At 34.5% G+C, this 12,887-nt stretch overlaps 1 protein-coding gene across 9 annotated transcripts; it reads right to left on the bottom strand.

Moving 5' to 3' along the window:
• Positions 1-1,020: 1,020 nt before the first annotated feature.
• Positions 1,021-7,281, bottom strand: LOC107910350 (uncharacterized). Of its 9 annotated transcripts, none has more exons than XR_001687613.2 (7): positions 6,978-7,118; positions 6,431-6,578; positions 4,838-4,943; positions 4,211-4,393; positions 2,744-3,629; positions 2,553-2,639; positions 1,021-1,735 (listed from the first exon to the last, which is right to left on the bottom strand). XR_001687613.2 is itself a non-coding variant. In XM_041089782.1 (5 exons), the coding sequence occupies exons 2-5, from the start codon at positions 6,476-6,478 to the stop codon at positions 2,923-2,925; spliced, it is 1,044 nt and encodes a 347-aa protein (XP_040945716.1). In that variant the 5' UTR covers positions 6,479-6,578; positions 7,127-7,281; the 3' UTR covers positions 1,021-2,922. The 9 variants fall into 9 exon arrangements, 3 of the variants coding, with proteins under 3 accessions (XP_040945716.1, XP_016693657.2, XP_040945717.1); XR_001687608.2 differs by having other exon boundaries at positions 2,559-2,639; XR_005911207.1 differs by having other exon boundaries at positions 1,021-1,057; positions 1,611-3,629.
• Between the last annotated feature and the right edge of the window lie 5,606 nt (positions 7,282-12,887).

Below are 12,887 nucleotides of genomic sequence, written 5' to 3'. Positions count from 1 at the left end.
TTTAACATAATCCCATCTCGGTTTTATTATTATTAAAATAAAATTACCCTATCTTTTATACAACATAAACACATGTAAGAAAATTAGTATCCATATAAAAACAGTTTTTTTTTTTTTTTTGCTAATAGGAAGATTCATTCCATAAAAGGTCAAGTACAACACGAGTCAGAAAAGCTTAAAAGCCCGACAAAACCCCCATCCCCCTAAAGAAAAATGAAAAAACCTATGAGCATTCACCAGCCACTACGGAGAAGAGAAAGCACCAGGGAAACTAAGGGACATGACAACTGTACTCAGCTATCGGCATGCACAACTCTGGTAAAGATCATGCCACAACAAAGTCCAAAACACAGTACCAAAACCATCATGGAGCTGGTCGAACGTCGATGGAGGTGGAGCCAAAGCCATTTCAGTAGCGACAACCACTAGAAACAAGTTCTGGTGCGATGACTCCAGATATCTATCAAAATTCAAACGTCATGGACCCAAAGTAGCGTCGAAGCCAGAACATCAAGCGAAAGGGCTTCGCCGGAAAGAAAGCAAAAGCAGAAACCATCAAAAGAGGCCCTCGCCATAACGAAAGGAGGTGGCTCCTAACAACCGTGGTGACGACCATATGACAACTGAGATCTCAGTCGTCCGTTCCACGACGACCGAAGGCTAAAGGAAGACAGCAGAAGCAATATCTAAACATTATTTCGCTGAACTACCAAAGAAGATTGGTGAACAAAACACAAAGGGAAAGGAAGGCCTTAACGGCGAGGAAGATGCTTGATGCTGGCCCGAAGGCCAGAAGGCCTCTCATAGAATCTCAACTCTCACTCTCTAGCGTCAAGAAGGAGATGAGAACGAGAGGTTTAGATTCCCTCATTTGACAAAAATAAATAAACAAATTCAACTTTGTGCGTCTAAGGCAATTACAAAATACTTTGTACCGCCTCACCAGCAATGGCTAAGCCGAAGCAAATCATTATATAGAAAATTACAATATTACAACCGAGGGTGGAACTGCTGTGGCTAAAAATAACGGCAATGGATCTTCCCCTTTAACTTTACTCTACAAGAATCAACACAAGACCAAATTATGGGCAAAGTGATAAATTTGAAGTCATTCCATCCCAACAAAGCAAACAAATCTAAAACAAGATTATATAAAATAAAATAAAACCGTACGATATTTACAAAAGAAGCTACAACTCAAGGATTAGGGCAGGATTACAAACTTCCAGATTCAAAATCTGGATCTCCTAAATGCCACATCTTAATGATACTGCATGAAGAGTAAAACTCAAATTTTATCTGATATTATTCATATATCTGCATATTGGTTTACAAACTTCAGACATTAAAACTTTTGGAAGATGCTCAACTGAACGTAATCCAAAAACCCTATTTCAAACGAAAAGGCCTTTGTTATATATGCACATGTAATTATATATAGTCAACCAAAATGCCCATCCCTAATTACCTATCAATAAGATTATCATAGGAAGCATTCAACACCACAGTGCCACACAGATTCCAAGACAAAAGCAAGTTGACTGAGTAAACATCATAGGCACAAAAGGAAAACAAAACACTATGCATGTTCCTTTGAATTTATTTTTAACCTGTTTTCCAATCTTCGAACCATCCAATCATCGTCAGTGAACTGTCTATAAACCAAAGGAGTTGAATTTTTCAGCTTCCAAAATGTTATATACAAACCTTTGTTTGCCTAGAGCAGCAGTTGGACCTGCAGTAATACATCGTACAAAAGAAAAAAAAAAGTTGCAAGTGATAGTTGAATACCAAATATAATAAATTGCCAAGGAAGAAAATATTCTCACAAATAGCTAATGTAACATTAGCAAGTTGAGAGAGAAGATTAAAATATGATCACATTGACTACCTTGTAATAAAATGGTTAGAATCCATTCCATTACTTATACAATAACCATGAGCATTCTTCAGTTAACTAGATGTGCAAAAATAAATGAACTTAGACGCAATGCATATGTAGTTTCATCTAAAAATATGCAAGGATTTTCTTGCAGTTAAAATAAGATCACCAAATTTAGCAGTGAAGAATGAACTCGATCATTATATTAGAACACCAAATGCAATTAATTAAAGTTGAAGGGAGCGCATACAAACCTATCAAAATGCTCATTAAACCATCTTTTGTAACTTCACAGATGATACAGTGAAACATCAAGCAGAGAAAAAGAGGAGAAATACAGACAACTAACTAGATTTTTTATATGCCATTGTTAAATTCTAATAGTTGGAACAAACATGTAACTGGAAAAAACCATCGGTCAAATCAAAGATTAATTAATACTTGGTTATTTTAAGATATGAATCTATGATACAACAAAACGTATACTGACAAGAGAAGGATGAAACTCAGAAAAACATGATATTGGAAATAAAAAGTGATATTGGGAGTAAAAAGTATCTTAGTAGATGCAAAAACTTCTCAAAGAATCTACCATGCAAGTAAATTCCAAACAGTTGCTAGCACAGCTGATGAGGAAAAAATAAACTAAATTGATATACTCTTTGTAAACCTGTACCATTGCCTTTGCAGAGCTACTTATTTCTATAACCATCAAAGCTTAATCCCTCTGATATGGTGTCCAACCTTTTGTTCTCTCCTATAATCCACAGATATAAAAAATATCTTGCTCTTTGTAAATCACAGTTAACAAATCAACGAATAAAAGTTTGGACGGGAAGACAGTGGAGAAAAGAATATCACCTTGATGTTCTCTTTCATGAGTATCCAGGAAATTTTCATTATGTGTTCCTAAAAAGAGTAATCAGGGGTAGCTTTCCAGTATACCTGAGAGAGGTTATTCTTAAAGTATAACTAGATATCTTTATTTGGATCACGTCTATATGAAAATAAATATATCTGAAATTATTAATAGACTATGCTTAAAATATTGTGATTTTCATGAATGAATTAACTAATGGTAACAGGGCCAAGTACTTGCTTATGAACTGGAGAAAATATTTTAGATAGGGAACACATAAAAGGCCTCCAACCTTGGCTAAATCCAGCATAATGTCTAAAACGGACTCACAATGAAGACATGGATGCACGCAGAAAATATGTGCTACAGGGCAAATGCATGTGCCCATACAAATTGACAGAAAGAAACGTGAACTAGGAGAAAAGTCAGCTGCGAGATCTGAAAGATTGAAATTGCGAGAGATCTGGCCTAAAAGTCCAAATGAAGAAATGTCAGCATCCAGAAGTGGTTCATTTAGTGATTGTGTGCTTGGTTCTGCACTATTGAAAGCTGTATCCTCAATTGTTGGACGTGTATCTAGAAGACTGCTCTCAGCACCAAACATGTAAGCAGAACTGCCTGAAAAACCAGCTGCTGATTTTAGCATCTTCCCATTTATTTCTTGCATCAAACCCAAATTTGAATTCTGAGTTGAAAGCATGGCTGATGGTGCATGAATCCCGCTGGCATGGGTAGGAAGCTCAATACTAGCATGTGTTCCAATGTACAAAGATGAACTACTATTACTGAATACATTAGGCAAACTAGATCCCATGAGGTGCTGCAAGCTCTCCTGCTTCAGAGCTTTTCCTGTGTTCTCTGGCGCACAGCAGGATGAGTTCTGGGGCACTATAAGAGAAAGCTATATCAGTAGCAAAATGTTGAAACCTGGAGAAAGCCAAAGCTTGGCTTTCAGATTTTCAGAAACTAAACTTGGGGAAATTCAATAATTATCAATAGATTGCTACATACTCAAAATTCAATGGATAAACTGCAAGAAAGATAAAGGAATACTGAGAAAGTAAATAGACCAAAACAAGATAAGCAAAATAAGAAATTTTCATACAACTGGTCCCTTTTATCAGAAGTGGATACAGGAAATAAGTTTATAAGTGATCACCTGATGTCCAGACCTGCCAATATCCAAATTCTACACAGTTACAGATAAGTAAGAAGTAAAATGAAGTCTTTATGGTTTTTGTCAACAATCAGAGTTAAAGAATAACTTAGCCAAACCTTCTTCTATCTTTATTCATCTTTACAGTTATATTAAAATAAAATGAGAATAAGAAACTACACTCAATCTCTGCTGCTAGATAAAAATGTGTAATGATTGTTTAGCCAAAAAGAGCCAATTCCACAAATTTGGAATATTTGCTATTAAACAGAAATGAAAATAACATGCCCAACTAGGCAAAAAGCAATCTTACTCTGTGACAAGTGAGGTCCATTCAAATTAGAGATTGAGGAAACTCCAGATGGATAAATCTGATGCATGAGTTGCACCTGTTGCTCAAGTAGCTTGTTGAATTCCATTATTTGTTGCTTTACCATCAGTCTGAGATAATAAGCCTGGAAGAATTCTCGATTCTCTTCTTCAAGCTTTTGCCAAACTGATAAACATGAAACATTTAGTACAAGGAAATAATTTTTTTTTTAAAAAAAAAACTAACATTATTTAGTGACTGTAAAATGTTGTCAGAATCCCGTGATTGACAACAATCACTGTACATTGCCAATAATCCCAACAATAAGTTAAAGCCTAGGTAATAAAAAGGTCCTTAAAATAGATTTTTACCAAAGGGCAAGTCAATCTATCTGAGAAACGGGTCCTGGACTGCAAACCCTGCTTCTAAAAAGTGGGGCCTACTTTCTTTTTTGTTCTTATTCTTTTCATAAGGGTTGGCAGATGTAGGGCAAAGCCATTACATGGATTTAGAGTATCTCTTCTTATAATAGGCTATAGCTATCAAGCTAGTGGGGTTTCCAATAAGGATGGGCAACCAAGAAGAAGCATGGCTGTTATGAGAAAATAAAATATTTGAACTTTTTGTTACCAAGTTCAGTAAAACCAGGCTCAATTTTGGCCTGAGCCAGCAGAGTTTCCACAACTTCCTTCTGCGTCATGTAGAGTTGAAGGCATCTTTCTATAAGGTTTTGAACCTAAATTCACACATTAGAGTAAAAACAACATTAGCCATCATAGACAACATACCACCTCACAGAAAGCCTACATGCCAAACAAATCTAAGACAGTAGAAACAGCTCAATGCACACAAACAAAAGGATGAACAGCATTTTACCATGTAGAAAAAATAGAACATCAGAATTCAGATATAAATCTTAATTTTGCTTGGGGGTAATAAAAACAGTTTTATACAATATTTTCCGTTTCTCCTTTCTCCGCTCCTCTCTCCTTAAGTATGAGACTAATACCGTGTCAAGAATTTAATCCGGATATTCATCAGAAAGGTTAAATAGCAGGTAATAGTCTTCAGTTAAAATTATCATTTTCTGTTATCTAAACTTTTCATAGTTAGCATATGAAGATGCATTCAACGCTAATTGCTAAGACAATCAGGAATGACATTATAAGCTCCATACAGTCCAAAACTCAATGAAAAAGAATCCCAACAATAACCATATCTCTAGCATTCCCACAAAGTGGTTGGTCCAACAACACAAAATTCAAAGACAAGATTTTATTTTGATATACAACTAAAAACCAAACACAATGAAAGTTAGTAACGACTCACCAAGGATTTGTTTGTCTGTTTTTCTATGTCACCGCAGGCTATTGGCAATTTAGATTCTAGGACAAGGTCTATGTTTCCTCTAAGATGTTAGTACTTGGATAGATCAAGTGAAATTAATCAGGAGAAGAATAGACCAAGGCTGAGATCAGAAATTGCATGTGATTTCTATAGTGAAAAAAAAGCAGCCATCTAGATGGATAGCATAACTTGGCTATAAGAAATATCAGCAAAGATCTCTAAGTCAGCAAAATTTAGTTTTCCACATTAAGTGTCACTTTCCTTAAAAAGATCTCCACTACCCTCTATCTTTTGTATCTTTACACTTTATCGTATAAAGCAAGCAACTTCCTTTTTCCCTACCTTTATCTTTGCACATATTATTTAGTAATACAAAACTTGTCACAGTTACAAATTACAAACAATCTATTGCTCTTGAGAAGGTTTTTTACTGGTATCTGAGCTGATCAAGGGTCAATTCCATAAATGAAAAGTAGATTTCAAAACTTCAATAATTTAGCCCATGCTTTTGCTTTTAAATTTGAACTCTTATAAACTTACAACCTTATTTTCGTTTGTTATTATTTCCATCTATTAGTCCATTCTTCTAAAAAGCTCTAAAAATTAAAATCCATAGAAACATTAAAAAAATTTCTTCTATGTGAATTACCAACTAAACAACTATATCCACATAGCACTCAACCCACAATAATTACACAACTCCACTCTGCCCAGCATAAAGTAATAATTTAGCAAGAAATCTAAGTTTTCATGAGGGAAAATGAAAATAACAAAATGAATACATAAATTTATACCTACCACAGAATTAATACATAGGGATTCAGTTCACTATAGAAGATCATTCATTAAGTATAAAGATCAAGGTCAAAATCTTACCAACTGTATATCTTGACGAGAAACCCTTCTTTCTGGTACAGTCGACATATCTTTTTCTAAGTTTCTAACTAACTATACCGATAATTACAAATTGTCTTCCCAAGATACCGAAAATGTGAATCAGACAATCTTGCATGCAGCTATGTACCTGAAAAGCGAACAATTTGACATCAAACACAGAAAGAAAATATTCAAGAATAAACCATAAGAATATTAAATTCTCTATTGATAGATTTTTTATCAATAATTTAACAGCAACTTCTGTACGGAAAAAATCACATGAACGAAAAGATGAATCCTTTAACAATAATGAAATAAGGGAAAAATAACTAGATTATTTGATCGTATAAACACAAGATTCCATTAAAAAGTGACTAGACTTCTTCAATGTATCTAATTTCTTCTAACAGAAGAAGTTTGACGCAGTTCAACATGAAAACAACAAAACTAGCCATTCTACAACAAGAATTCACGCCATGAGAACATAAAATAAGGAGAAAAATTCGCAGCGTATATAAAATTGAGGAAGCAGTTTTATTTACAATACCGGAGGGAATGTAAAGAAGTGCGGTTTTGCCTGATAAAAATAATTGAGACTGAGATCCGTACTGAAGTGCAGAGAAAATGTTGAGAAAAGCAGAGAATTTAAAGAGAAAATAGGAAATCATAAGAGATGGAGTTTGTTTATTCATTTACCGTATTAAAAACGAAGTGGTGAAAGATTCTTGTTTGCTTAAACGCTACCCTGCTCCTGCCGTTTTCTCCTTCTCTATAATTTAATTTCGGGTATAGTTCAGTAAGTTTCTTTTTAGACCATTAACTTATAAAACAGAAGTTACAAAATCAATAACATTTTTTTTTTCAAAATCTATGTACATATAAATGTTTGGGATCCCAAATAATTTCATTCTCCACCTTCAATTATAAAAAAAGAAATTCTAAATATTTAAAAAGAGTTGTAAAAGTATAAGTATGACAAAAAAAATTCAAATTGTAAAATTTGAAAAATACAAGTGTAATTTGATCAAAATGTGAAAATGGAGAAGGAAATACCTAAAGAGAGTTGTAAGGAGAAAGTATGACAAATAAAAATAAATTGAAAATTTTGAAAACTATGAGGAGTAAAGTACAATTTGATCAAAATGTGAAAATATAAGTTATTATTGATTAATTGATATAAGAATAAGATGAAATATGCATTGGTATGATGGAAATCAAATTTGGGACTAAAATGGAAAATTTAAAAAGTACATGGACAATACAATTTGACCAAAATGTGAAAATATGAGTTATTATTGATTTAATGACATAAGAATTAGTTGAAATATGCATTAGTATGATGGAAATCAAATTTGAAACTAAATTGGAAAAATTAGAAAATATAAGGACTATATTGTAATTTTCCTATTTTCACCAAGGAGAGGGCAAAACTACACTTCTCACCACCCAAGGACTTATATTAAGAGTTAAATATGAATTAAGAATTCGGATTTGTCAAAGAGTCGAATTTTGAGATGAAATTTTGAGAAAAGGTAATAAGGGACAAAATGATAATTTTGCTATGAAGGGTTTTGAACAATTCTTGAGACTTCTATTATGGAAATAATATTTAAATGAGATATTTGATATTGAAAATTATTTTGGATCATTTGAACATCGTATTAAAGAATCAATACATAATTTTGACAAAATTAGACTTGAATAGTTGAGTTTGAGCCTTGGGCACATTTGTTAGTCTTTATAAATGGGAGAATCCCCCCTCCCACAAGCCATCATTTTTTTTTCTCCAACAGATAGTAGCCTCCCATGGCTCCTCTTCTTATTTTCTATTTTCTTGGTTTTTTTCTCCATTTTCTCTCAAAAACCTAATCTTTCACCTTGAGATTTTGTCAAAATCTCCATGGAAACAACCTCCTAAGCTCAATTCATCCATCCATTTCTTTAACGACATCCGAGGGTTTATGGAGTTTTAGTGAGAGAAGTTGAAGCTAGAGTGAGAAAGTTTTAATAAGGTAAGAAATAGCTTCCTACACCTCCACTAGCTTAATTTTTTTAAAAAAATATGTTATGAGAAAGCTTAGAAGAAATCTATATTATTTTTTGAATGTATTTTTGGTGTATAGGAATAAGGAAATGGAAATTTATGGATTTCAAAGCTTGATTAATGATGGATTGGAGTACATGGAAGCTTGATTATGTATTGTAAAGTATCCATTAAGGTAAGTACCTTGGATACTCATACTTCTTTTAAGTTAGTAAGCTTAGGAAACTATGAAATTGATGTTATAATTAAGTGTTTAATTGTACTAGTTATCATGTGAAATTCCATGGCACAATGTTGTGAAATAAATCATTAAATTTAAAAGTGGAATTGTGTAGCCATGAATTGCTATGTTTAATTAAAATTATGATATAAGAAGTTTGATTGTCATATAAGTATCAGTGAACATGTATGAACCATGTCATTAATATGAAAAAGATTGGACAATAACACTATGGCCAAAAAGTATGTAAAAATGTAAAGTTTTGCATATTGTCAACAAGAGTCAATACAAGCTAAAAATAAGAAATGACAATACTATGAAAAAAAACATGGAACATTGAAAATTGGTATAAGGCCTAATTAAAAGTGTGAATTGAAATGTATGTGAGAAGGCCTTTGAATGCCTAAAAGTAGAGTTAGGAAAAGGATTACCTACTTAGTTATGAGTTCTATGAATTGAAATAAAAGACTCTAAGTAATTGATAATCACATTTATGACTGAAATGATATATGCATAATATGTGAAATGAAATTTTTGTTAAATTCTATTAAAGTGGCATAAGCCATGAAACTATTATTAATTTCTATTATAGTGGCAAATGCCACGAAAATTTGTTACTGAAACTGAATTTAAGTTGAAATAGAAATCATTTAATAAAAATGGAATTAATAAAATATAACCCTAATAGCTTGGTGAGTTTGCTAGTATATGATTAGCATGCCAATAAAGATGTATGAGTGTGCATGTATTAGGAGATCAGGCTTCGGCATGGTTTAGCCCTCGGGAGTAGCACTTCGATGTGTTATGTATTCATTTTTTAGTTTGTGGAAGTTTAGAAGAGAGTCAAGGATGAGCTAAGGGAAGAGTATTAGATTCTGTTGATATGCCACGAGCTCCATCAAACCTATTCGTCACATGCGTACGGAAATAGAAAAATTTACACGCTGAGAAAAGAAGCTCAGTGGTGCTTGACTATGTGTACATGCATAATAAACAAGCAAAATACTCAACAATTAAATGCGTCTTCATTGCAATTGTATAGTGTCAACTTGTAATATAATTTTGTTTACATCGAAACACCGGAGTATTTCAAGGATCAAACCCTAGAGAGATATGTCACACCTGATTTTCACTTATGTCTTGAATTTAAAGGAAATATAGTAGTTAATTGAATAGAATGGTAAGTTGACAGGCTATGCTAGAAAACTGGGGAAAGTTGTGGCTAGTTAGTAATTAGTTGAGATGTAATTCTGGTTCAATTACGTTAGAACTGGCTGGTTTCATAATGGGAAACAAAATGATTGTTAATGAATGGCTAATTGAGATTTAGGAGACTGTGCAAGAGAGTTATATATTTAGGTGAGAAGGGAAATTCCTGCTAAGGGAATTCTTTTCAATTTTGCTTTTAGTTTTTCTTTTCATTTTTTCTTCTTCGGAGAATGGAAGCTTTGCATGAGGTGGTAAATGTAAGATTCGAGTTTAGGAAACAAAAAATTGGATAAGTTGGTAAGCCCCTAAGCCTCCATGTACTCATGGATTAAAGGAAAAGGAAGTAAGAATTCTTGGAAAGATTCTGTATAATTATGCGTTTTGGGATTTAAGCTTGAACACCTTTGGTTTAACTGATAAGTGGTTGTTATGCTTAGCTACTAGGACGATAGAGGCTCTGGCGTTTGGGCAAGCTAAGTTGGCAATGACAAATGATGTGATGTGAGTTTTTATACTCCATGTTCAGGTGACTTGTTGTTGCCGTAGTGCTTTTATGATTTATACTAAGTTTAGTTTGAATTTATGGCTATTTTTGTGTATAAATTAAGATTGTGTGGATATAATATGTATGCATTTGTGTGCATAAATATAATATTTTTAATAATGTTTGTTAAACTGATATGATCATGTAGTGGTGAAATGTTGGCGTATGACATGACATATTGAATATTGATTGAAATAATTTGAGAGTATAGGTGCTTATAAAATGCGATGAACGAAGGATAACAAGTGGCGGGGTAGTTGAAGATAGAAAAAATTTGGCATATTGGGGGAATGGGCAGATTGAAATGGGGATTTAAGGGAGTTTGGGCGACATTGTGGAATGGTATCTACTGGGTTGCTAGAGGACACCGTGACGATGATTTATCGAATTTATGGAGTGACACTGCGATGGCAAGTTATCGATTGGCTGGCTAGAGCAACACCGTGACAATGGTCTATCGATTATGTGGAGTGACATTGCGAAAGTGGTTATCGACTGGTCCTTCGGGCGACGCATCAGAAGAGGTTTATTGGTTCCTCGGAATTGGAAGTCCTCCAGGAAAGTAAACATGAGAACATATTGTGTAGGGCCATAGTTGGGTTATGGCAACATATGAAGTTCACCAGGACAGTAAACATGGGAACATATTGTGTAAGACCATAGCTAGGCTGTAACACCCCGAACCCGAGACCAACACCGGAGTCGGACACGAGATGTTAACAAACTTTGAAAAATTTTTCCAGACACTGCCCAGTCTGAGTACTAGTCGCTTCAAAAATCATATCTTGAGTTTCACAACTCGAAAATCAGTTTTGTGATTTTTCCCTGAAACTAGACTCATGTCCCCACCTATGTATTTTTTTCTAGAATTTTTGGTCGGGCCAATTAGTACAGTTTATTAGTCAAAGTCTCCCATGTTACAGGGGTCGACTACACTGACCTTTTCCCATTACGACTTGGATATCTCTCTGCACAGAGCTTCAATACTGATGTCGTTTGTTTCTATGGAAACTAGACTCAGAGAGGAATCCATACATATATGGTATGACCCATAATTATCTCTGGTCAATTTATAGTGAATTTCCAAAGTCGGAACAGGGAATCCAGAAACTGTTCTGGCCCTGTTCCACAAGAACCCAAATATCTCTTACTGTACTATTCCTATGATTGTTTCGTTACTTCCATATGAAAGTAGATTCATCAAGGTTCGATTACATAATTTATTCACTATTTAATTCCACTCCTACGAATTCTTGTGATTTTTCCAATCCACACCACTGCTGCTATCAGCTTCTGTGTTCAAAGTAAACCTTACCTAATTTGGGGTTTCATGGACCAACTAGGGCCTTGTCATACATAAGCCCACATATGATCATACTTAGCCATTCTAGTGGCTGGTCATTTGTTCAACACTTCCATTCCAACTATAGTTACATCATGAAACCATCTATACATTCATAAATACGCATGGTCTAATGCCATACTCCACTTCTACAAGCCATTTTCGCATGGCTGTACACTTATACATTTCATAAAGTACTCGAAAGACAACAATGGGTAGTCCTACACATGCCATATCAAAATTCAACCAAAATAGTACCCAAAAGAGCCTTTGATAGTGTGGGCGACTTCGACTTCAAGATCCCGAGTCCGATAGCTGGAGAACCAAAAATCTATAAAACAGAGGAGCAATGTAACGAGTAAGCAATTTATGCTTAGTAAGTTTGAGCAAGGAATTCCAGCATGCACAAATAATAGCACACATTTAGCTAAACGGAATATTTCATAATACGCAATTTACCGATATCAAACTTGCTTCACAACATTAACAACCCTTATGTACATACACAATAAACTAACTTGGCCGAAGGCCGGTAGCTCGTTTATCAACTGAGCGAACATTTATTTGTAAGGGCTCGATTAATATTTAACACATACGTAACATATCCCCATATTGGGATGTTTTTCGAGTATTCGCTGGAATTTTACAGCAAGCTCATTCATTACCAAATCACGTACCTTCGGGATTTAACCGGATATAGCTCCTCGTTCAAATGCCTTCGGGACATAGCCCGGTTTTAGTAACTCACACAATGCCTTCGGGACTTAACCCGGATTTAACAACTCGCACGAATGCCTTCGGGACTTAACCCGGATTTAACAACTCGCACGAATGCCTTCGGGACTTAACCCGGATTTAACAACTCGCACGAATGCCTTCGGGACTTAACCCGGATTTAGTATCTCGCACAAAGGCCTTCGGATCTTAGTCCGGATATATTCACTTAGCACAAAGCCTTCGGGACTTAGCCCGGACAGCATTCAATTAATCATGCACATCTAACAATAATTCATGGCACATTCATATTTCATTTTCGTTTACGAAACTCAAACACAAGGCACATATTGTCCTTGTACATTCGGCTCAATAGCCACACAT

Source organism: Gossypium hirsutum, chromosome D03 (assembly GCF_007990345.1).
Source record: "Gossypium hirsutum isolate 1008001.06 chromosome D03, Gossypium_hirsutum_v2.1, whole genome shotgun sequence".
NCBI classification, from domain to species: Eukaryota; Viridiplantae; Streptophyta; class Magnoliopsida; order Malvales; family Malvaceae; genus Gossypium; species Gossypium hirsutum.
Note: the sequence above shows the minus strand (reverse complement) of the source record. Positions and strands in the feature narration are given on the sequence as shown.